The sequence below is a fragment of the Perca fluviatilis genome, chromosome 5, assembly GCF_010015445.1.
Source record: "Perca fluviatilis chromosome 5, GENO_Pfluv_1.0, whole genome shotgun sequence".
In the NCBI taxonomy this organism is placed as follows: Eukaryota; Metazoa; Chordata; class Actinopteri; order Perciformes; family Percidae; genus Perca; species Perca fluviatilis.
In genome coordinates this window covers 29,296,422-29,323,324 of record NC_053116.1, presented here as the reverse complement: position 1 = coordinate 29,323,324, position 26,903 = coordinate 29,296,422, and the positions used below count along the sequence as shown (strand labels likewise).

At 40.0% G+C, this 26,903-nt stretch overlaps 1 protein-coding gene across 1 annotated transcript; it reads right to left on the bottom strand.

Annotated features, from left to right (window-relative positions):
• Positions 1-82: 82 nt before the first annotated feature.
• Positions 83-26,720, bottom strand: nadka (NAD kinase a). Its single transcript, XM_039800453.1, has 11 exons — positions 26,578-26,720; positions 20,500-20,676; positions 16,408-16,491; positions 8,581-8,633; positions 7,329-7,414; positions 6,811-6,913; positions 6,505-6,647; positions 4,926-5,025; positions 3,257-3,414; positions 2,703-2,785; positions 83-2,207 (listed from the first exon to the last, which is right to left on the bottom strand). The coding sequence occupies exons 2-11, from the start codon at positions 20,649-20,651 to the stop codon at positions 2,060-2,062; spliced, it is 1,110 nt and encodes a 369-aa protein (XP_039656387.1). The 5' UTR covers positions 20,652-20,676; positions 26,578-26,720; the 3' UTR covers positions 83-2,059.
• Positions 26,721-26,903: the final 183 nt, after the last annotated feature.

Here is a 26,903-nt window from a genome sequence, read left to right as displayed (position 1 = left end):
ACAAGCTGTTGAATCACCGAGTTAGAGAATCAGAACTGCTAAAACACTTTTCATCAACAATAATAATTAACTGAAGAAGGTATTAATGTAAAAAAGTATCAAATAGATTTATTTTCAGCAATGATACATTGTAAACGGGTTAATAAACATATACTTTACAAAATACATCTTATTCAAGCATCACATATACACACACACACACACATACTCAGTAAAGGAATGATTGCCTTTTGGAGCTTAGTTGGTCCACTTCAGTACACCACCATTCATATTTTCACCCTGACACAATTTGTTAAACCAATTCATAATGAATATAACATCTAGACATTATCTGAACATTTATGCAAGGAAGGCCATATTGAGCGGCAAACTTGTAGCAAACTGACAAGTCTGAAAAATTCAATTCATCACCCTACACAGAGCATTAAATCACCCACAGCCCACAGATATTGGTCTATTAAACCTACACAGGGTTCAGCTATGGCTTAGACGACATTTAAAAAACAAAAAAAACAATAAAAAGACACTGAAGACATTTGAACTGTGGTCTCTTTGAATATCACCTCCTCGCATTCTTGACATGTCATCCAATGCGCCGACTACATGACTGCAGAACAGAGACTATGTTACACGTTCTGCATAACTCAATTGGTCAAGTGTCATGCGCTGCAGACAGCAAAGACAACAGTCAACATGTGGTTACAATGAAAATGCACAAATCACACATCTGTGCAAGTGTGTGATTACATCATCACCATGATGTAAACCTTGAAAAATAATATTTCTATACATTAATGATACCAGTGTTTAAGGCACAGTCTGTATAGTTGGGCCACTAATGCCAAGTAGATGTACTGTAAATGTGCTCTTCCCCAGGGTGCACCTAAAAATTGCGTAAGACATTTGTCATGCATTCATGACATTACATCAGTTTTTCCTGATTTGATAAACAGAATTAAAAGTTTGACTTAACAGATAAATCGTCCAGATAATTCCAACTGATCCTTTACCGCTACTGAAAGAACTAGCTTTTTGTTGTTTATAAAAGTAGTAATGTGTCCCTGCCATCCGTCTTAAAGACCTAAAAGTGCTCAAACAAACCATCAAAGAGTATTGCAATAACTGCTATCCACAACTGACCTTCAGAGTTGTAGTCCAAGTTCATCCCAAGCCTTGCCTTTTCCTTCCGATTACTTTCTCTACAAACTGCTTTTTGACTTCATAGCCGGTTTACACAGCATACAGAAGGAAAGCACACAGTCCTGGACCAATAGTGGGGCCAAACTCCATTCAAAGTCCACCATTTTAACGTGCATACACATTAGAACATGATATAATATCTTCTGGGTGTTCTACAGACTCCTTATTAATGCTGCGTACCTCTGACATACAAATGTAGGTATGTTACTTGTGTAACCCCCGTTCTCTGAGTAGCATCAGTGAGTTTGATTAGGCTCAACATTCAGACTTGTTTTCTATAGAACCTCAAAGTGTGAATTATTAAAACTAAACTAATTTTTATGAAATGTTACTTCATAATTTTCAAATTTAATAGTTTAATTTTTTTTACTATACAATTTTTATTTTAAAACGAGTTGGGGTCTAAATCCTGTCTTTGTGTCATATTAGCAGTTTTCTAAATGACTTTTATTTTAAACTGTCACTATTTAAGCAGTGAGTTGTCACCAGTCTCCGCCTCCTCACCTTTCAGCCAATAACATGCTTCCAGCCTCTCACCAGACTCTAGAGCTAACTATCTCCTGTTGTTTTGTTTTTTTTATAGTTCGCTTCTTATTTCCACACATTTATTCCAGCAAAATACAACATGGAGGACAGCAGCAAAAGAGCTGTTCGGGCCAATACTTGGAATGTTACTACTGAACAATGTTAACACATATGAAGGGCAACATTAATATGACAGATGTTTTTGAATGGAGTTTGCCGAAACCTAAACCGTTTTGTCTTTTATCCGTCAAAGACAAAATGGCACAGAAGCATGGTCAAGCTATAACCAAGAGGAAGGAGTCCTTAAGACTTCTGAGGAGACTTTAAAGATGCTTCAGAACTCCTCGTCCTCTGAGCTGAGGTAGTTCTGCTTCTTCCTCACGTTCCAGTGTAAACACTGGGCCAGGCTCTCGAACCAGTCATTGACCGGGTCCCGGAAACAGATGGAGGGAACGGGAAAGCAGGAAGTAGTGATGGTAATACTGGAACAGGGATGGAAAGAAGAAGAAGAAAAAAAAAAACATCAGAAAAGGTTTTGTGTCACAATGGCTGCAGGCCGAATGAGGAAAGAAAAGTACTTGCAATCAGGAAAGCAAAAGAGGAGGTGTTGCCATCAGACGCAGCACCGCAACTTCCTTGTAAAGCAACACTGGGTTTTTGTTTAAGAATGCTCAAGTGACTCAAAATGACTGGCAGCTTATTTCAAGTACCAGGAAGGTTATTATCTCAATTGTTATCTTCATCAGTTACATAAAGTAAGGACCTAGATCTGGCACGCAGGACACTCCTGGCCTCAAGCCCATTAAGCACATTGAGACGCATGGAACAAAGCATGTCTGTGTGGAGACAAAGTCTCTGGGCTTTGTTTTGCTTCATTTGCTATGAACGTCATAGCAAATGTGTGTGTTCGCACACAGACAATATGTGTTGTTTTTGTGTGGCTGACGTGCAACGAGCAGCTCGGCATGTGGACTAACCTGTCTCCGTGACAGATCTCCTGTCTCTTTCTTCCATCAAATGACACCCAGGCTGTGTTTCTGGCATCACATGACAGCATTATCTGGAGAAAAAAAAAACAACACGCAAAGAATGCAGAAAAGTCACAGAAAGAACAGGGTTTTTTTTGTTTGCTTTTATTTTTGTTATTTTTGTCTACAGTTGAGAGAAAACAGGTTTTTTTTTTGTCTTCAATCCCCAATGTAGTCATTCTTAAATCACAAACTTTTACTGAAATTCCCCCACAAGTCAGTTTAATTACCTCTAACATACTATGGTCTTTTCTTTTTTTTTTTAAACCTAACCTGTCTGTCTCTCTTTGGACAAAGACACACATTAAATAATCAAATAATTAAAAGGCCAATATGTAGGATGTTTATCAAAATGTAACTTCAGTTAATGTGCCAGTAGTAGTTATAGAAGCACTGCATGGTAATGTAATATCATATGCATCAGATTTGGCAAATGCCTCGACTTCTGATGTCAAACCAAACCATCTTTCTCGATTGACCCAAACACTGTGCACTGTAAATACCTTGAGCTCTACCCCGGCAGGCACCACGATGGGTCTGAAGGAGAGCGAGTGTGGGCAGATGGGGGTGATCATGATGGCTGGGACGTTGGGATGGATCATGGAAGCTCCTGCTGCCACTGCATACGCTGTACTTCCTGTAGGTGTAGATACTATCACACCTGAGGGGACACAGAGACACGCGCACACAGTGAGTTAAGGCACAACATCACATCTAAGACATTAATACTGTACCTCAATAGGTGACAGCCTAACATTCTCCTAAAGGCACTTAAGGAGTTACTGCAAGTCATCTCTGACACTAGCCCTTTTCAACACTACTAGCCCTGGGTTCAGTGTCAGTAGCCCAATTTCACCCTGGTAACTTTTACCCCCAGGCTTAGTAGTGTTTCAGGGGATAACCCCACAGACTCGGGGCTTACATTGCTCCAGAGGAATGGGCCAGGATTGTGCCAGTGTGAATGCTTTCTTAGCCTGGGACTAACAGCTCCTTTATCCTGTGGGTTAACAACTACCTTAGCCTGGGGCTAACAGCTCCTTTAGCCTGTGGGTTAACAACTACCTTAGCCTGTGGGTTAACAACTACCTTAGCCTGGGGCTAACAGCTCCTTTAGCCTGTGGGTTAACAACTACCTTAGCCTGTGGGTTAACAACTACCTTAGCCTGTGGGTTAACAACTACCTTAGCCTGTGGGTTAACAACTACCTTAGCCTGGGGCTAACAACTACCTTAGCCTGTGGGTTAACAACTACCTTAGCCTGTGGGTTAACAACTACCTTAGCCTGTGGGTTAACAACTACCTTAGCCTGTGGGTTAACAACTACCTTAGCCTGGGGCTAACAGCTCCTTTAGCCTGGGGCTAACAGCTCCTTTAGCCTGGGGCTAACAGCTCCTTTAGCCTGGGGCTTTACTCCTGCAATTAATCGAGTAATTGTTTCAGCACTAATTTATATTATATTAATTAATAATCAACATTCCAACAGGAAGTGAACAGTGGACACTGTAGTTGCAATGCATAAATGATACTTCTATAACACATTCTTATATAGTAAGTATATGTACTTGCAAGTAAATATGCAAATTAACCCACCATGCAAGTTAACTTGTTACATGCAGTTCTGATTGCATTTGAAATGTGCTGTGTAATCATTAAGCAGCAGAACATCATGCAACGTGCGAGCCAAAGATAGAACATGACACGATGTGCATGATTCATTTTCAAAAGCTACAAGTGACTGTTTTATAGATGGGAATCTTTTATATTCTTTGAATATTTTGCTGTGATGTTAAGCTACAATTTTCCTAAGTATATACATTGTTTTTTGAATGAATGTCTAAAGCTTCTGTCCAGAATACACTGCGTGCTGGGAGGGAAAGGTCAGCCAGAGGGGCAGAGACTAAACGTTGCTATCCTATCGTGCTAACGTTATCTTGTTTGGGCTGTCAGACAGGTTTTACTTGCAGGGTATTAAGTTACACTCAATTGTGGAAGTGGGAATACTTGGTAGCCTTAGCAGTATAAAACACTGAAGTGATTTATGTGCCAGCACTCTCTGACTCTGGACTGGTTAAATGGTGGTGGTGGTGGAGTGCAAACAACACTGACCCCATGTAAGCATTTACATTTTCCCAGAGAGCGCTGAACATCGAGAGGGATGTTCGGCCCACTCACCGTCTCCCTGCACTGTGGTAATGAGGTGTCCATCCAGGAAGAGGTCGACATTGGAGAGATAGGAGGATGGCCCTCTGTCCACCACCACCTCGTTCAGTACCTGAAACACACCGTCACATGGTAACCATGTTTGTCATAAACCCCTGCACTGACATGATGTCACTAACACCTGGTCTGCAGTCATCTAACACACACCCTCATCATGGGATTTGTTAAAGACTATTAACCTCATACCTGCAGTCAGAGGGACTTTTCTTGTTCTGGAGCTTATGGCAGTGTTTACTTCGGAGTTCTTTAAAAACAGGTTCAAATCCCACAGGCATCAGGTTGAAGAAAGGTGAGTAATTAATGACATCACATGGCTGAGCGAGATTAGTGGGTTAGCCAGGTATATTGAGTCTAAAGCCAGAGTTTTCGATGTTACAAAGGTGGCTCTCCATTTATCGCTTAGAGTTTATTAATGAAAACTTGTTCAGCCGTAATGTGTACATTAGTTATGCCACCGAACAGAGCTGTGCAATTGTAGTAGCACAAACTGTAGGCATTGCGTTGCGTTTTTTTTGTTGTTGTTGTCATCAGTGGTGCAGAAAATCTGAGCAAGAATATTATTTTGTTTTGTTTGCAAGGTTGTTGGTGCTCTCACTGAACTACAGAATATGTCAGTAGTGTTCTCTGGATATTGGCCCACACTGGCTGTAAAACAAGCTTATATAATATAATAATAATGTAATATTAATAGTTCACTATATTATCAATCAGTATGATGTTTACTTCCTTCAAAAGGTTACCGCTTTGTTTTACAGTCCACATATTGCAGCTAATAGAACACTGGTTAGAAAATGTATTAGTCTATTGGTAGCCTATTATCACAGATAATAATCAATCCATAAACTTCAATCAACTTTGATTTGGCCAAAAACTAAAGCGATTTCTACGTATATTTCATTATGGGACAGTGTCAGACCTAATTCTTGAGTATGATGTTTAAATCTGTTGCATCAATACATCTTGAAATCTAATTTAAAGTGTAAGAGCTGCAGAACGTGCAGCTGTCACGTTAGAAAGAAAACAGTTGGCATTGAGTGGTAAAAGAAATATTACAGCTCATGAATTTACACAATAAGTAATTTTCTGCCTCCTCTCTTGCCTCATTTCAGCAACAGTGTTACTTTTTGCTTTAATAATTTTTTCATATTCTTAACAAGTGGACGTAGGCGGCAAGCGATCTGTCCATTTTGTGCGATAGTAGAGTGAAATGACGCGCCAAACGTCCGCGTTGAAGGGAACGCGCACCGAGCTGTAAGTTAACAGAGCAAGCTGAAAACCACCTTGGTGCTAGCCATTATCTCTGATTGGGGCTTCAGGCTTTATCGAGCCAGCTACATTCCTGGCTCTGCTGAACTTTGCCTTTTGGTACACACCTCAGGGCTGGTGTGTAAATCTCCCAACATGAACGGATTGACATAACGATCTACTATTTACATCTTGGCAAGCAGACTGAGAATATTAATGTTGGCAAAAGCTCAAATGTTTTGTTTTTTATGTGTTCCAAAGAACTGGTGTAAGCTGCAGATATTACCTGATATTGCACGGCTTTCCGGCTGCTTTCGTTATCCCCATTAGTCAGGATGATGCCCTTTTCATCCACTCTGGCCTTCTTCTCCCAGTTCTCTTTAAGCACCCGAACTTTCAAGCGGCTTCGCAGGACAATGGCAGCATTACCTATATACAATACATATACTGTCTTTATAGTGTCATATAGTATAGCATATAGTGTCTTTTGTATATAGAAACTGGAGCACAACACATGCTTTGCAAACAAAACAAGGGTGTTTATGCTGTAGAAAGACAGAGACTGACAGACCGGTTAGAGAACTTACAGTACCTTCAATAATTTGGGTGACCTGAGACTGGTAGGTGTCAAATTTGAAGGGTGTCAGGAAACCCAGGGAGCCCAGGTGGAAGGCCATAACTGGTGGAACACTCTCCTAGAAAAGAAAGGAGAAGACTGTTGTGTTATACCAGTAAATGTGAAAGCACACAACTGCTATTTTTAAAGTGACAGTAGGAAATGTTGTTGTGGCGGGTGGGTGTGACTGACACGTGCATCACTAATGAGCACAGTCAGGAGGACTCCGAGTAACTGAAAAGCTGCATTCTAAATCCTTTAACCAGTGTTTTTCATCAGATAATGATAAGACAAAATCTTTCTGTGAAATAATTTTGACTAAAATGACAAAATAATTGGTTTAGGCGAGATTAGATTAACGGAAATATTGAATATGAGGACGGGGCACCGCGGCCGAGTCGAGCCGAGCCGAGGAGAGTAGAGCTGGTACTAGCAGTGGGTAAGCGCCATAAGACTACATCTGAAATAGCGGCCAATATAAAACTGCTGAATACCTGGAAGAGCGAAGACGCATACAGCAAAGTTCCATCTCCGCCAAGACAGATGATGAAGTCTACGCGATTGGAGATGTCATCAAGATCTGAGAAATAAAAAAAACTGTTAAAAATCTCAACCTGTCCCACCACCCTAATCATACATACAACACACATACATACACACACATACACACACACACACATACACAACACACACACATACACACACACACACACACACACACACACACATACACACACACACACACACACACACACACACACACACACACACAACACACACACAAACAGACAGCAAACAAGAAAAACAAGAAAAAAAAAGGAAAAAAAAAGAAAAAAAGAGAAAAAAAAAAGAAAAAGAAGAAAAAGAAAAAAAAGAGAAAAGAAAAAAAAAAAAAGAAAAAGAGAGAGAGAGAAGAGAGAGAGAGAGAGAAAGGAAGAGAAAAAGAGAGAGAAAGAGAGAGACACAGAGAGAGAGAAGAGACATAAAAGAAGAGAGAAAAAGAGAAAAAGAGAGAAAAAAAGGAAGAAAAAAAGAGAGAAAAAAAAGAAGAGAAAAGAAAAAAAAAAAAAGAGAAAAAAGAGAGAGAAAAAAAGAAAGAGAGAGAGAGAGAGAGAGAAAAAAGAGAAGAGAGAAAGAGCAGAAGAGAGAGAGAAGAAAGAGAGAGAGAGAGAGAGAGAGAGAGAGAGAGAGAGAAGAGAGAGAAAAAAAGAGAGAGAGAGAAGAGAGAGAGAGAGAGAGAGAGAAAGAAAGAGAGAGAGAGAGAAAGAGAGAGAGAGAGAGAAGAAGAGAGAAGAGAAGAAGAGAGAGAGAGAGAGAGAGAGAGAGAAAGAAAGAGAGAGAGAGAGAGAGAGAGAGAGAGAGAAGAGAGAAGAGAAGAAGAAGAGAGAGAGAGAGAGAGAGAGAGAAAGAAAAAGAGAGAGAGAGAGAAAAAAGAGAAAAAAGAAAGAAAGAAGGAGAGGAATATATATATATAAATATATATATATATATATATATATATATATATATATATATATATATATATATATATATATATATATATATATATATATATATATATATATATATATATATATATATATATATATATATATATATATATATATATATATATATATATATATATATATATATATATATATATATATATATATATATATATATATATATATACATGTATATATATATATATATATATATATATATATATATATATAAATAGATGGACATAAAGATAGCGATGACACTTTGGTGGCTTGTTCCATGTCAGTCTCTGGCTGGCGGGGTCCTGAATGTGCCTGAACACACAAACACAACTTTCATCTCAGGAGGGAAAAACAGACCCACCGGTCACTTGATAAGGATTCCCCCGTTACATGAGCGTAGACCTGAGATTGGGGCTTATGTAAGATCTGTTAACAAACTAAGGCAACCTGCTTACTGCTGAGAACCTATCCAATTACAGTCATCACCAGCTTAAAGTCCAGCTCTGTGGCCACATACTGCTGACCCCCCTGTGTCGTCTGCAGGGCCTTCACCTCATCTTAACCCCTCACAGAAAGTCAGGGACATTATTGGCACAATGTAAAATGTTTAGAAAAAGATGAAAGGGCAAGATAAAAGTGTGGGAGTGGTGTTTAATAAAGGGGGGAAAAAAAGAGACAAAATATCTCTAAAACGCCACTCTTAAAACCAAAGTGCATTCAGAGATGGCAGGGAAGAGCCACGAGTTGTGAGGATGAACCCAAAGGGAAAAACATGACCTGCAAATAACTAAAACAGGAGGCATAAACTCCCCTGGGCTGGAACTAATGAAAACCCTATGGAAAATGGGTAAATGTTGAAACTGGAAATAGCCAAGGGATCCTAATCTAGGATTATTGAACAATACTGAAGTCTGATGATGCCGGCTATCATTAGTTACAGCTCTGTCAAATTGTTAGTTCTTGTTAGGCAGGGTTACACCGACGCAGGCTGCCCACATACCCAAACTTGACAACCATTAGCTCTGCTTCAAATGGTTTGCAAATTAGCATCAGTATCACACCGCGACATTTACACCACTCGCATGGCGAGAACGGCGGATTCAAGCCTAGTTTCAAACAGCTGTAAATGAGAGAATGAGGAGATGGTTCCAAGAGAAACTAACAATTTAAATACATCAGAAAACATTCAACTTTAGCTCCACTCCACACTTGTTCCCCTCTGGTCATGCAATACTTTTACACAATATGAAAACCAATGTGCTCAACGCTGCATTAGGCTTCTAATGCTGATTAACAAGTTTTCTTGTTTGGTTCTGATATCTCTTCTCGGCCGAACAGATTTCAGCAGTGTGTCAACACCGGCCGCACATGTGGCCTACTATTAAAGGTGCGCTATGAGTTCATGACGTCACTTCTGTTAACGTTGCAAGTAAATACCAAACAAAACAGAGCAAGCTCACCCCTCCCCCCATGTTTCCGGAACTGTCATGACTGACTAATGGCGTTTTTCCAACACATGATACTGCCCCGTCCTCCATTTTCCATTGCAGATTTAGTACCGCCTCATGCCCATAGACAGTATATAAGAATGGAACAACAGATCCCGTTGCTCTGGACGGAGACCAGTGAAGGATATTAGAAGCACTTTTCCGGTGAGCGCCAGCTTTACTGTGCAGCCTCCAACTGAGAGAGACAACGTAAATGTGACGTGAGCAACCTGTCTGAAAGTTGTAAGACTTCTGGTAGCTTGGCCAAGAGAAATCTCAATCATTCCCAATCTTACAGAGACGGAGAGCGTAGGTATATGTAAGGAGATAACATGGGCACAGGCTAATTATTGCTAACTAAAATGATAGTTAACATTAGTAATCAAACCTAAACAGCTCATGTAAGTCGAAACTGCCTGCAAGCTTATCCTGTACTATACGGTAATTCCTCTACTATGTGACACAATCGTTTGCCTATTTTTACAAAAACGTCTGCTACGGAGCCATAACGTGAGATACAAGGTAATGGAGCCTTTTATACATTGTCGTGTTTCTTTAGAACTAAACAATGGACAAATAGAGTCTTTAAACGCTTCAGATGTAAAGTTATTCGCTGTCAAAGTGACGTCAAAATGAATGCTAGTCAGTGGAATGCTAACGGGAGGTGATGGCTTTGTAGCATCAAAATGGCGCCATAGGAGGTTCGAGTTCTGAAACGAAGCTAACCCCCTTGCTCATGCCTGAGGTGAGCGTGGCTGGTCGTCATAGCGACGCCACAGGAAACTGCCGTGACCTAACGCAACACACACACAGAATGTGGAAGGGGTGTTGTTTTTGACTGTTGCCACAGCCAGAAGACAAATTTTGTTTCAAAAGAAGCTGGAGGCAGCAAATAAAAAAACAAACAAAAAAAAAACACCGCTGGCTAAACTAGGTTTGTTCAGGACACCCCCGTCTGTCGCTAGCAATGATGACGCAGTCATTAGCAGTGTTTCCTTTAGGATTTTTTTTAACAGTGGGGGCAGGTCCGATAATGCACCTCAAACACAAATGTTCTCTGACATGCACTCTAACAATGCAGCCCCATTTCTGATACCGTGGGGGGCAGAAATGTTGCCGTGGGGGCCGCCACGGTCAAATCAACATAGAGGAAACACTGGATTAGTGACGATTCTCTCTGACCAATCACAGTCACCTTTTGGTATCGGCTCAGCTCGCTTGGAACCTGGACGGAGGTGGTACTAAAAAAAGGTTACCTGTTAGCAGGTACCAGGGACTTTTTTTGGTAATGGAAAACCAAAAAAGGAAAGTAGAGTAGAGTTGAGCAGGTAACATGTAATGGAAAAACGCCATAACTGTCACTAACCCCCATCCCTCCCCCAACCATCTTGTCGGTGATTGGCTGGAACATGGTTTGTTGTATTTTGGTGCACAGCCTGTGCCTCTAGTGTTTGTTTGACGTTTACGACCCCTGTGTTGTCTCCCGAGACCGGGCTTTTTCACCGTGTATTCAGGGGAGCAGGCAGCTAGCGGATCAAGGAGAGATGCCTACGATTTTGAGACAAAAATGAAATTGTGCTGAAACCATGCAGGATAATACCTTTAAAACCTACAGTACTACCTACTGTAAACATTAAAATTACCAGGCACCATTCTCAGTAATACAATCAACCCTGCAGGTTCTCCCCACCTAAGGCCCCTGCAAGGAGAACACATCAGTGTTTGAAAGTAAAACCTGCAGACCCCTATATAGTTTGAGACAGCAAAATCATTACAACATATCCTGTTCCTGTTCTATTAAAAACACCAAACAACACAACAAAGCAAATGCACTAACTAAAGCCTTAAAATTGCCACAGATTATTCACAAGGCCATAATTACTATCAGACTTCCTTGTACCACAAAAGTTATTGTGTCAATCCCCTTTGACATTTAAATTTTTTTTTTTTTTACAAAAAAGGTGCCACAGCTGGAGGCAAACATCCATATACAATAAAACACATCCTAAATTAAGTGAACCTGATGATTAAACCAACCATGGACAAGTACAAACGGAAACTGTGCAGGCCTGGTTTCAACTACAAACACAGGACACAAAGAATAACTTCATTTGAATTTGAAGCGGCGATGAGCTGTGCTCTATTCAGGGACAGTTTCTCCTCTGACCACCTCAAAGCATCCACACACTGACCTTCCCCCCTTTCATTCAACCACCCCGCTCTGTCCAAACCGCAGAGCCATGCTGTTACATCAGCCAGCCTGTGATAACACGCAAACACTGCCACTTCTAAAGCGTTACACTTATACTGTACTAAACCTTGGTATCGTTCCAACCCTGAACACAAATATACATTTTTCATCTTTTTTTTTTATTCAAGCCGAGCCAACGTCAAAAAGACAATAATTACTCTTTACTTTTAAAACATGACAATAATTTGATATTACTATTAGCTAACTGCAAGTGGCAGTAATCCATGCACTGCCTGGTGGTGCCAGTTAATATTTCAACCAATCAAACTAATTCTCTCTGTTGAGAAAGAGACAGGGAAGATGCTCTCACCATTTCCACACTTTGTTCTCGTTGTGATTCCCAGGAGAGTCCTGCAGTACGCACTGGTTGAACTTCATGGCTGTAAACATAAGCTGTAACAAGGATGCTGCTTCAGGTTGACTCAGCTGGAGAACGAGGCACTGTCCCAATGTCCCGCACTGACAGAACCGCTCATTTTACCTCTAACAACTTCCTCGATTGCAACACATTGTAGAGCAGCTGGAGCAAGTGAGTCAGTTCACTTCTTGCAGTCGAGCTGTGAGTAAGCCACCGGCTGTCTTTGAGAGGCTGAGCGAGGCGAGTGGAGAGTCTCTCTCTCCATGTGCTGCGGTCGGGCTCCAGGATCAGCTAACAACCCCTCGAGCTGGATCCTCTGTGGCTATATTTGTCCCAATGAGGACTTAACACTAAACCTTCCTGGTGCATTCTGCTGCTGAATTACAGCTCTTACTCATCTTAAAGTTGACTTCACCTCAGCCCAGCCCACTCTGCCCGGCTCAACCCGCCCATTTCAGGGAAGGGCTTTCCTTATTGGACAGGTGTGATTTACCGAAACACAACATGCTGTTCCTGAAACTAGTATATCCACTGTAAAGATAGTATTATAAGCCATCTTTTGTACCACAACTATTCTTCTTTATTTAAAGAATTACGTAATCACTTTAATTACCTAAAATAACAAAGAATGATATATGCTACGTGGAAAACACACACTGTATTACTGGATTAGATGAATGAATAACTTTATGGTTTACATGTGGTTTAACAAGAGGGCATGAGGGTTAACAAAAAAAAAAATAGCTGGATATTCTCTAGTTACTTTAAGGAAACCATGTCAAAACTTCCCCCTTAAAAGAATAAATAAAGTGCATGTGTTTTTATGGAAAGGCAGAGAAATTCCCTTTTCATTTTATGACAAGGAGAGACAATGTGGCCTGACGACCTGCAGGAAGAGGAAGTGCAGGGCGAACGGGGGTAAATTACGTAATTAGGCGTTATCGGAGTACAACAGGAAGTGCTTGATCTTCCTAATGTTCCATTACAGTCACCATCATAATTAAAGCATAACCAGTTCACTGCTTACCAATCTGTAAGTTGCTTTTGACTGCCAAAAGCAATTTCATCTCACACACTACCATGGGTGTGATTATTTACACAGGTAAATTTACACGGTAGCAGATACCGTTATACTACTTCAGACTATTCACTGGGTTAGATTACAAAGACAAATCAACGTCTGAATATTCTTTTGATTGACAGAGATTTGCATTCATAAATTTCATGGGTGCATCAACGTGGAAACCATGGCAGGAGTTTCTTTTGCATGGGGAGTTATTAAGTTATAGAATAGAATAGAATAGAATACACTTTATTGTCCCCGAGTGGAAATTTGTCTTGGACACAGGGCCACATCCGTTGCTTCACAACACAAACAATATGTAACATAAAAACATTCTCAAATTAAAAATAAAATACAAATACAGTAATCAACATAAAAGTGAGATTGGTTGGTGAGAAAGTAAGAACTTTATTAACTAAACAGAAGATATATAACAAGTTAACTTTATTTTTTTCTTTGGGGGGCATTTTAGACCTTTATTAATATAGGACAGCTGACGACATGAAAGGGGAGCGAGAGGGGGGGAATGACATGCAGCAAAGGGCCGCAGGGTGGTGTCGAACCTGTGGCCGCTGCGTCAAGGGGTAAGGCCGACTCGGCTGCACACTGCCTGCGTTGCGTGAGCGTGGCGTTTCTGTTGCGTGTCAGCTGCGTGGCGGCTGATTGGCATTTTCTATGTCTTTGCACACCAGAAATACCATGTTAAACATAAATATATAATGATTTGATTACAGCAATGACGTCGGCAAAATAGGCTACAGACTATTTCATTCTGTATTGATAGGTGCAATATTTGAAAATCGATAATAATTTATTTAATTTTTTTAAATTACATTTATATCTGCATTTATGTCAAAACCTAGAGACCTTCAAACATCAAAATGTCATTTATTAAATGTATTTGTGTCAAAATGACATTTAAACATCTTTTCGTATTCTATTTTGCCTTGAAACGCTTCCAACATGCTTGCGTGTCGCGTGAAAAATAGGCGTCGGTCCTATTTCTAGCATGCACGTGTTTTCGGCGCGGGAGTGTGCAAGCTCTAACCTGTTAACATGGGAGCCGAAATAAAAACAGACACGCCCGGCAGCTGACACGCTCACACCACGCGGGCAGTGTGCAAGCGGCCTGAATCTCTATGCATGGGCGCCCGCTCCACCAGGTGAGCCACCCAGGCACCCATCAGGCTTGACTTTGATTAATTTTTATGACAAATAGGCACACATGGGCATTATGTGATGTTAGCATGCAGTGTACAGTCAATGGTATGGGTTATCTGTGTGTACTCTGCAACAGTTGGCTGGCTCTAAAATGCCTCCATAGATCATTGCCATGTTTCATTTCAAGGTGTGTTTAGGGCGACAGACTTTTGGGAAGGGTGATTATCTCTGTAGTTGAACAACAAATGCTCTCCAACAATTAATTTTAAAAGCAATACCAAACAAAAAAAAAACTGTGCCAATCTAGCTTGAGCAGTGTCACAACCACACCCTTCCACAGAGAATGAAAGAAGCGGTCAATTTTCAGTTTGGGTTGTCTAAACTGTGACTACTTTACATTAGCACAGGCATTTCTAAAAGTACTACAGCTTAACCAATTTCATTTTGGAATAAAGATAGCCTGGTGTTGCTACTTTTAACACGTCTAGCAGCTTTGAGGAAGCTAATCCTTCAATTACAGCTGCCCAAAATAAACTGTGCCAGGAGCCACTTACGTAACTGAGGGAGTCAAGGGGCCAACCGTCTGTCAAGGATCTGACGGAAAACGTCAAGAGTCTTTCATCACTCTGCAGACTGACTCATTAGGTAGAGCAATGCAACAGTTTCAGCAGGTGGACACATTAACAAGAACACCTATCTATTGTCCAATCCAAACGCAATAGCTCTGCAACAATTAAATACCTACGCACCTCTGTAAAGTGTTCAGCTTCTGATGATAATATGTCAAAATAATGCGGATATGATTCTGGAGTCATCTGTGTTGGCATACTGTATTGCATTATAAAACAAAATATGTTATATTGCTACGAGCATGGTATTCCATCTACAGAACCAACCAACACATCTTTTACACAGTCTGAACAAAAACTAAGTGTTAGGAGCTTTATAAAAAGGTAGGGTTTATTGCTATTGTATTGGACAAGATTAATCAATCAATCAATCAGTCAATTAATCAATCAGTTCAACAAAATGCAAGTATTTCTTTATTTTATTTGTCTTATTCGATTAAATACGTATTATAGCCCATTATCACAAATTTGTCTCAGAGGGCTTTAAAATCGGTACAGCATACGACACCCTCTGTCTTTTGACGATACTAAATTCCAACAGTATACTAATCCCTTCCCCCCTCCCATCCTGAACTCCTTCCCTCCCTCCCCAAGTGGCGACCATGCCCCTTCCACCCCTCCCTATAGATGTTACATTACATTACTTCACATTACTTACTACTTAATTACACATCCCATTGGCGTTCAATAGGGAGGAAGCGTGTTGATAAGCTACATGAAAAGATGGTCAAACCATTAATTGACAGGCAGGTAGTTTTTTCACAATGTCTGCTGGCAGTCGGCTGCACTGGCCTCGCCTTCTGTTGTTGTATTACATTTTCTTTTTAATAAGAAGTGTTACAATATTTCCACTATTTCATGTAATAGTGAAAGTGCTGTTCAGGCTTAAACGCCATCTGACAGCTAACTGTTGGTCAAAAGAAAGGTTTAATATTAACAGTGTAACTGACCCCCAAGCATCAGAGTCTCGCCCAACAACATCTAAAAGCAACAGCAAGTGGCTTTTGTGGTTTTTGGTGCTGCACAGACTTAACGGACACCACTATGCAAAGTTGTACGCTGACTCGTAACTGGAATAAAAAAAAAAAAAAAACAGGGTACAAACACTCCTTATAACATTTGCCTTGTTCGACTTACATTACTGTATGTGGATTTTGAAGCATGCATGCCTTCGGGCCAAATGTGGTCACAGGGCTTGGTCCATGAAGCGACTGAGGCCTCCTAAAAGAGAAGATAAGAAAAGGCAAACATTCAGGTTTAAGAAACCGACGCTGCCAGGCAAGTATGCAAACGATCACCTACACAGTTAGTTAAACAAAACACAGTGGCTTTAAAGTGCCGGCTATTTTTAAACAGTAAAAAAGAAGAAATGCAAGTTTCATTTGGTTTCACTTGTGATATGTGAGATAAATGGTACATTCTCATCATTTACAGGACACTGTAAGCTGAGCTGGAGAAAAGGTGGATGTCTCTAATATCTACATTTCTAAACGACAATGTCAAAATTTCAAATCAAACACATTTCCCTTTCATTTCTCTATTTTAAAGAAGGAAAAAAAAGAGAGAAGTAAAGCCACAGTGACTGAGACATTGAGAGAAAGAGTCCGAGCCAAAGGATTTCCACAATTGAATTCATCATCAGCAGATATGATATATTTCATACACTGCGAGTCATTTTTGTGGTCACCCAGTGACAAACCCCGACTCTGTCTAATTATATAACATTAACACATGCTAAATGTACTCTGTGACCTTTGGTGTGTCAAGACTTATCACAATTCTTGGCAAATGGTAATGATGCATTGGGAAATGTTCGAAAAACAAACACTTCTATCATTCCTACCTGCAGTACACACTGTATCAGTAAATGATGAAATAAAGCCCAAGAGTTTTAATAACCATTAACATTAAAGCGCCCATATTATGCTCATTTTCAGGTTCATAACTGTATTTTAAGGTTTTACCAGAATAGGTTTACGTGGTTTAATTTTCAAAAAACACCATATTGTTGTTGTACTGCACAGCTCTCTCTCACTGCTGCAGATCCTCTTTTCACCTGGTTTCTGTTTTAGCTACAGAGTGAGACCTCTTTTCATCTTCTCCTTCTGTTCTATATTTGATTGCACTCGCACATGCGCAGTAGCTCAGATGTAGATCATGTCAGCTAGCTAACTCTAGAGACCGTAAAAGAAAGCCTGTTTCTCCAACTTTGGTCAGTTACAAGGCAGGAAAGGCTGGGAGACTTCTAAATGAGGGCGCACATGTAAGTAGTTCTTTTGTAGATTATGGTGAACTTGTGTGTGTTTTAGCAGTGCTTTGCTATTGAGAACGACGTAGCATGCTAGCGTTTTTAGCCGGCTAACGCTAACGCTACGAGCTAACGGTTGTGGTTAGCCAGCTCATTTCGGACTGTGATGTCACAGTCCGAGGCCGATTTTGAACAGCTCACTAGGAGACTGAAAGCAGGACACATTCAGAAACCTGTATCTCTCTCAAAACAGCATGGATGGATTTTTTTCAAAGTTTGTATGTGTGTGGAAGCACCAGAGACACAAAAGAACACCCCAAATCCCAGAAAAAGTGTTTTTTTCATAATATGGGCACTTTAAACACATCAGATATCTTTATCTATTCTGGACCACAGACGACACTGCTTTCTGAACGGTGGAAAAATCCTAGCACACCCTGGGTGCTTTTCATTACGCCCCTCCACCATCACGGAGGATCTTCCAATCCCTTAAATGCATCCCTATATGCACAAAGAATTTGAGTTTTTTTTGTCTGTAAATTTACATTGTGAAAGTGGAATTTGGTGAGAAGTGAAATTAGATTAATAAGGAAAAATACATTAATGTCCTTGTCACAAGGGCTGGGCAATATATTGATATCGTGATAGGAGAACAGATATCGCCTTAGATTTTGGATATCGTGATATGACATAATTGTTGTCTTTTCCTGGTTTTAAAGGCTGCATTACAGTAAAGTGATGTACTTTTCTGAACTTACCAGACTGTTTTAGCTGTTCTATTATTTGCCTTTTTCCCACTTAGACATTATGTCCACACTATTGATGATTATTTATCTAAAGCCTAAGTGTGAAGATATTTTGTTAAAGCCCCCAATTCTCAACCCTAGAATATCGCCGCAATATCGATATCTAGGTATTTGGTCAAGAATATCGTGATATCTGATTTTCTCCATATCGCCCTGCCCTACTTGTCACCATATTCATAGACCAAATACAATAAATTCTTTAGTAACAAGCTTAATCAAAGAGAATGTTGTCAACTATAAAGTTGTCAGCACATTGTCAACACAGCTTATATGTCAATTTACAAGACCAAAATAAAATGTTTCAGGATGTAAGTCACAGAAAGAGCCATTTACATCTATGCCACTTTGTAACTTTTGTAAATGTTTCACTGGCTAAATGCCACACATCCACATGACAGATACAGCTGTGCAGCGTGTCATAAGTAACTGATGCTAACTGTAAGACTGATGCTATGTAGTCTGTATCCATGACGTTCCATTTCCGGGATTGTTCGGGTGCCGCAGGAAATTCCACCGGATGCATGCATTTTCTCCGATTTCCATTTCCTTTCGTTTTCTTTGTGTTGGAATGTTAAACTCCGCTGGATTTATGAGGACTATGGTTACTGTAACTGCTCCTCAGATCTCTGCAGGGTAAATCCAGACAGCTAGCTAGACTATCTGTCCAATCTGAATTTTCTCTCGCATAACTATTTTGCAGCGGCTCCGTGCGGAGCTTAGCACCGTCCAAGACGATTGTGATTGGTTTAAAGAAATGCCAATAAACCAGAGCACGTTTTTTTCTCCCATCCCGGAATGCTGCGTGGACTCGCCCGACCCTCCTCCGCTCCGCAGCGTGTGGATGGTCTGACAAAGCGAAACTAGATGCTATGGAACCTGGGAGTTCTCATTTGGCTGCATTATTACGCAAGATAGTTTAGTGCTGTGCGTGTGGCAGAGTGTTTTGGAGTTCTTCTGCCCATTAGTGGACAACATGTTTTAAATGCAGCTGTAAGATTTACACGTTCACCAACTCAACAACAAAAAGGACAAAACTGGAATCTTTAAAACTGCATCAAACAAGGTGGAGAGATCTAGTTTACAGCGGATATGTAAATGGTTATTCATTTGAGTTTACTTTTAATCTATACCAAATGCTATCTTGATATAATATAATCTCCTGAAACACCACCTGTTTACCACAGCCTACAACCTCCTTTAGCTTCACCACAGTCATTCTGTAAAGTGTCCTTGGGTTCTTCAGTTTTTTTTCTTTTGGGTGACGATCAAAGAAAGTCAAGAGAAGCCTTTGATCAGCTGGTCTTAACCGCTGACTTTATTTCAGGCTTTTCACCAAACCAGATTCAGATCCTAAGCACCTCTCAGCCAAGGGAACCCCCTTTCATCATGTTTGGTTTTCATGAGTCACTGACCTTTAATTTAAGTAACTGTAGCATTCACCACCTTCCTATTCCCATTCCTAAACAGTCATTTGTTTCCCCAAATCCATCACCACGACTTTCTGTCAAATGTCACAAATTAGAAGTTGTATTGCCAAATTAGGATAAACTCAATACAACTGTATCTGTGGGAGTGTATTTCAACATCTTGGACAAGTGTAATCTTTGACATTTAATTTCCTCATCAATAATGGAACAGTCCTAATGGGTTAAGGACATGCTAAGATAACGCCTCTTCAATTGTCCTTATTAACACCACTGTTGCTATGACATACAAACAAAGCCCCTGCTACAGCTAAGGCAAACAAACATTTCAGTCCTCAAGCATTTTGGTTTTCTTGAAGTCATTTCTGTGATGGTTGAAGGTGGTGCAACACAGATCATTTCACAAGGCTATTTCAAAAATGTTTCTCACGCAGCTTTGAGCAACAGCAGCTGTTCTTAAAAGCAGAATTCCGGTCGATTTCAACACGTAGCTCTGTTGTTTGTAAATTTGGCGTGCTGTCAGTAGCGTGAAAAACGGAAACAATCGGTGTTGCCTACACCGTGTTATCCTCCTGCTATAGTATACTCATTTTTCTATACACCTCATATCTTGCAGCCCTAGTTTAATGCATGGTCTAGGAAGGGATGGCAATAGCAGCATGTAGTTAAAAAAAATCTTGTGGTCTATGGCTCCAAACATAACCACCTTAAGGAACCATGTTCCGTGTGTGGGCCCCTGTTATACACCCACCTAAAGTCAGAGGAGGTGCTGGCTGAGGAGGTGCTCAGGCTGCGGGTTTTCCTGTTGCGTCGAGCCAGGCTACGTCCGGCGACCTCCCCTCCGTCGCAGGTGGAACAGCAGTATGGGACAGCTTCCACTCGCACCTCCTCTCCACCGTCCATCTCAGACAGCCAGGCTGCAAGTCAACTGACAACAAGGGACATCAATTATTAATGAAGCTCGAGTCAAAAGTAACCAGGTGTGACGGCCTGTCCTGTGGCTGGCGAGTGGGCGAGCTGGCCAGTATCTGTCTCTCTCTCTAAGCATGCAACCTCTTACATACACTATATTCTACTTACCCTGGCACTTGTATACACCACTGATGTTACTGATTGTTTAGATGTCTTTAATTCATTTTTTTTTTTTATAAATAACATTATTTAATAGTTTCATTTTTTACCTCCACCCATTTGTGTATTCTCCCTCCTTCTGTCTGAACCATGAGCCAGTTCATAAAAAAAATAAAATAAAAATAGGGGCTCTTCCATTCAGTGAACAATATGACTTTATTTTTGCTTTCATTTGGCAGTTTGAACTTTTTGTTCTGGGAAACTGAACTTGGATGGCAAATTTGCTAGGTTTTTAGGGTCACTGTTTTGGTGGGAGAATTATACGGTTCCCTCTGATGAGGTTTATCCCATTGGTTCTACTTCGAGAATCCGTGGTGCCAACGGTTATGTGGTGGCGAAAGGGGGTAGAGCTATATGCTCAGGTTCATGTCAGAAGGTTTCTGAGCGTGGCTGTATAGCAGGTACTTTTTTTTTAGTCCTGCTGGGTTCTGTGATCGAATACCTCTCGCCTGTAACTGTTTAAAGACTAGGGTTACGTTACGATAGGTAGTTTTGGTCTAGTCTTAGTTAGTGGGGGTTTGGGACTTCTTTGTTGTTGTGGCTATTGGATCATTGTGCAACTGGGTTTTGAGTTTTACTTTTAAGTAAAAGTGTGTTCTATGGTATGTGTTGGCATTGAAATATGTGTTGTGTTGTACTTGTCCAAAGTTTAAGAAGAATCCAGATCTCTTTTTGTTGTTGTTTCAGAGGGTGCCGAGTGCCAGAGAGTGGTCGGATGAAGAGCACACCCTTCTTATCCAGTGGGTCCTTATGGGTAAATTACAGTAGGCCAATGCCTGCCTTTCCAAGTCAGACAGAAGCAAATATGAGATAGTCAAGGCAGCGCGTTGTCTTCGGGTCAAATTTGACTCGTTCTCAAAATGTCAGAAATATGGGTTTCCTTTTAACTTCCTAATTTTAATTACCCAAAAATAACATGGATGGATGATCCCATACAACGCGCTTCGCGAGTACAACAAAAGATCGGATCTCTACTTTCATTGAATTTTGGGGGTTTCATTCAATTTTTTTAGCATTTAAAAAAAAAAAAAAAATTGAAATGTTTCGGAACAGTTTCCTCGCTGAACGTTGACCCCTTCTGTGATTATCCTTCCTTTAATATTAGTCTAAATAATTCATAATTTCTGCTTCTTTAACTCAAGAATTAGGTATAGTTTTCCTACAAATTAGGTTTTTAATTGACCATGAATTCCAAAAATAAGTGCAAAACTACAGTGGTAGTAAGTTGGTGGTAGTGATGTATATACATGGTAGTGAAAAGAAGAGTTAAACGTAAAAATAAAATTGCCAAAAACATTGAAAAATGCGCCAAAAGTGTAGATAGATATAACAAAGTGCAGCAGTGATCCTCCACAGCCCCCCAGCTGATGGAGAGATTTGACCATGTGAGACCACAGAGACGAGAAATCTCAACCCCCCTCTTCCCCTACTCAACCCCCCTCACCAACACCAATGCCTTTGAGGATCCCTCTCCCCTCACTGTCCTATACCCCACCCATGCCACCGCTCTCTCCACTCACCCTTTCCCCTCTTACCCCCTGCCTCCTGTTGGAGTTCATTGACAGACAGATGAAGGAGCTGGTTAATGCTGGAACCAAATTTACCCCCCTTCCTTCTCCCATCATCTGCCCCCAGCGTCAACCTGCCCCAGTTTTGACACAATCACCAAAAAGTAAAACGCCAGGCGCCTCTGCCCCCTCAAAGACAGCAGCTAAATCTGTCTCCCCAGACTGATAAGGACGCTTGTGTACAAAATGCAGCAAGCTTTAATTGATATGTGCCGGGTCCAGGCTGCATGCCTGATGGCCCTCAGGACTCTTTCCAGGACAAGCCCGGGCCCTGTGTATTAAATTCTTGTGTTGTGATATGTAATAGAAAAATAATGGCGAATCCCTTAAGTAACAAGAACCACTCAACTACAAATTTAGCATCCATTCCTCATCAGCCACAGCCTGTACCAAAAAAATCAGGCAGATCATTCTTTTAACACACTAACACTAGCCTTACTAAACATCAGGTCTTTGGCAGAAAAATCTTTTTTTAATGAATGATTTTATTATTAAGCAAAATCTTGATTTTATGTTTTTAACTGAAACCTGGTTAGACCATAATAACAGTGTTGCTGTTCTTATCGAGTCAGCTCCCCCTAACTTCAGTTTTATGAGAGCGAATAAGAAAGCAGGTGGAGTCGCCATTTTGTTTAATGACTCATTCCAATGTACGCAAATATCTTATGGAAATGTTGCTTCTTTTGAACGTGGCTCTTCATCTGAGGTCCTCCCCTCGAGCTATATTTCTAAATATCTACAGGCCACCTAAATACTGTGCAACCTTCTTCGATGACCTAAGTTTCAATAGCCACATTAAGACAATTACAAAGTCAGCCTATTATCACCTCAAGAATATATCAAGGGTTAAAGGACTTATGTCTCAGCAGGATTTGGAAAAACTTGTCCATGCTTTTATCTTCAGTAGACTCGACTACTGTAACGGTGTCTTCACAGGTCTCCCTAAAAAAAAAAAAAAATCAATCAGACAGCTGCAGCTGATTCAGAACGCTGCTGCTCAAGTCTTTGCACTGGCTTCTTGTCCCAATCAAGAATTGATTTAAAAATACCTGTGTTGGTTTTTAAATCACTAAAACGGTTTTGGGCCAAAATACATTTCTGATCTGCTGCTACACTATGACCCACCCAGACCTCTCAGGTCGTCTGGGACAGGTCTGCTTTCCATCCCCAGAGTCAGACCTAAACAGGGGGAAGCAGCGTTCAGTTTTTATTAGAGCACGATCGATAAAGGATTTTTATATATCGATACAAAGATTTGGTGATTTAAAAATCCGATATTCCGATATATTGGCAGATATATTTAAAAAAAAATAGAAAATACAGAAACACGTAACAAAACATAAACAGATTTCCCTAACATTAGTTATTTGTAGTTATTTATGAGTCCTCACTAAAATAATATGATAATGCAGTTTAAAAATAAACTTCAAACAACAACAAAAATCAAAGAGTGTTGCCAACAGGGATAAAAATATGCAAAGCCAATACTCATAACATGGTTGAAGGGTGTTTCGTCCGTTTTTATTTTATTTTTTAAATATTCATTTATCGGCCATTATAAATGCTGATTCCCATAGTTTGGAAAATGCCTAATATTGGCTGATAATATCGGTCGGGCTCTAGTTTTTACGCTCCACATATCTGGAACAAACTACCAAAAAACTGCAGGTCAAATCAAGTCTGAAGACCTTTCTTTTTTATGCTGCCTTTCTTTAAATAATTGTTCATTTCTTATACTGCACTGTAACTTTTATTCTCGTAATCTGTCTGTTTTCATATTTTTACTGGAATTGTTGGTTCTTTGTAAATTATAGAGTGTGGTCTAGACCTACTCCATCTGTAAAGTGTCTCGAGATAACTCTTGTTATGATTTGATACTATAAATAAAATTAATTTGAACAGAATATTATTAATTGTTTTTAACTGCTCTTTATTGTGTTATGTAAAGCACTTTGAATTTCCCTGTTGCTGAAATTTGCTGTACAAATATTGCTGCCTTACCTTGCCTAGGCAACAATTCAGGAGTTTTAACAGGATACACAGATGCGTGTAGAATTTGGACGAGATCTTGAGGCTCAATTTAAATAATGGTTATGTCCTCAGGTCCAAAAACGTGAAGAATTGTGCAATTTAATGATTTTTGAACAATTTTTAAACTTTGTGCCTAGCCGTATTGCCATTTTTAATACATTTACCCTTGTGATGTTCACATAACTAAGACTATAGAAGTGTAAAAAATAGGCTATGTCAAATTATTTCAAGAGACATACATGAGGAGGTTCCCCGTAGCGCTGCACGATATGACCTAAAATCAAAAATCACGATTAATTGCACATTTTACCTTGATAACGATAAATGAACGATAATTAATCACGTTGTTCTAAATCATCTTTTCTGAAGCCAAAATGTTTCCAGACGACGGACACTGCGTTTTTTTTGGGCACAAGTTGCTCAGCTGACTCGGATTCGGTGTGTTTCAGTTATCGTCCATTATGCTTTCCTTGCAGCTGACTGGTCCGAGCGAAGTCACGTGACTACACACACGGTAGAATGTTTTTAAGGAGAAAGTAGGCCTATCAACAGGAATAAATTATCGAAATTATCGCCATGGGAAAAATACATCGGTAACAGCTTCAGAATTTCGATGTCGATACATTTTCGATAAATCGTCCAGCCTTAGTCCCCTGTATATTAATTCTCAATCTTGTAAGGGGTCCTTGGCTGGAAAAAAAAATGGAGAACCTCTAGCTTAAAGCAACAGTAGATGTTCTTAAAATATCACAGAGCAGTAACTCAGTCAGGTTATTGCTCTATGAACTGAAAATATCATCGCATCAGTTCAATTAAATTTTATTTATAGTATCAAATCATAACAAGAGTTATCTCGAGACACTTTACAGATAGAGTAGGTCTAGACCACACTCTATAATTTACAAAGCCCCAACAATTACAGTAATTCCCTCAAGAGCAAGCATTAGCAGTAGCTATTGCGACAGTGGAGAGGAAAAACTCCCTTTTAGGAAGAAACCTCGGCAGACCCAGACTCTTGGTAGGCGGTGTCTGACGGTGCCGGTTGGGGGTGTGATGAACAGTAGCAATAACAGTCATAATAAAGATAATGGAACAGTGACTACAATGTTCAATCAGGACATGTTCTTTCATATTAAACAGTTGAACCAAGTTTGCCATCCTTATGTGACGTCTGAATGTCACTCACATCTCAAGTGAGTGGTAAGGAAATGTTATTTAAATCCTTCAGGAAAGCCCATTATGTGAAACTGATGTAGGCTCATAAACAATTATAACTCAGAAATGTTTGCTGACTTCACGCAAGGCCAGTAAGAGACAGGGGACACCAGTCCAGGCTAAAGGCTGATTTCACATTCCACAGGCACACAATCATTAATCAACCTGAAGTCCAGGCTAAACTCAATTGAAAAAAGGGCAATTTAATTGATGTTAATAAAATCCAAACCACCTTATAGAAAATTATTTTACATATAGTATGCATCGATAAATAAGAGTCGGTCTATAATTTGGCACACACACACACACACACAATTCACCGGTCCGCACAGATTTCTTTTAAATTTTCAACTTTTAATGTTGTTTTAGTAACATGCCTATGCCAAATTTAAGTTGTAACTATTTCTAAGTCTAACGTTAACGTCACTGTTATATCAAATTTAAATAAAGTGCTACCGAAATGTATGTTACAATCTGAGAAACTCTCAAGTCATGCTAACGGCAAATGTAAAGCAGCACAAAAGGGATTCATGTGATGTGAGGTTACCGTTGGCTAGCCAGCTGTAACTTAGCTAGCGATACCATAACTTTAGATTTACAGTTAAATAATTATGATACGGCTAACGTTGGGTAAATTAAGCAGCCTTGCTGTCAATTAAGATAGCTAGCCTAGTTAGTCTAATTGTTGATCAACGCTAGCAACAACAAGACCTCTGCCGACATACATGACTGTTAAGCGGATGAATGGTGACATATCCATATGGTAGAATATTTACAATGAGCTAGCTAACTAAGCTAGCTAGTTAATGAGCTAAGCTAGAATATAGGCATGCTCAACACAACGCGTAACGTCAATATAATTCACTTAATGTGGCAAACAATACCTTTCACCCAGAACGTTACAGGGGACGAGACAAGTTCGGAGCGCAGCAAACTGCCGTAGGGATCAGAGCCTCACCATTATTTTATTAGATAACTGTTACACCATCTTACTTTGCAAGAGAGCTGTCAACAGTCAGCTCATCACTTCCTGATACGGACTGACCAATCACAGGCTCTCTTCTCGCCGACGTCATGTTGGATGACTTCACCAAACTGACCAGAGAGCCAGCCCACATAATATATAAAATATATATATATATATATATATATATATATATATATATATATATATATATATATATATATATATATATAACCTGTTTGTCTC

Coding starts and splice junctions, on each gene's coding strand:
- nadka (XM_039800453.1), bottom strand. CDS start 20,651: ATGGACGGTGGAGAGGAGGTGCGAGTGGAAGCTGTCCCATACTGCTGT. Junction 6,914..7,328: donor ATGCGTCTTCGCTCTTCCAG/GTATTCAGCAGT, acceptor TTTCTTTTCTAG/GAGAGTGTTCCACCAGTTAT. Junction 3,415..4,925: donor TACCACAGTGCAGGGAGACG/GTGAGTGGGCCG, acceptor GTGTCCCCTCAG/GTGTGATAGTATCTACACCT.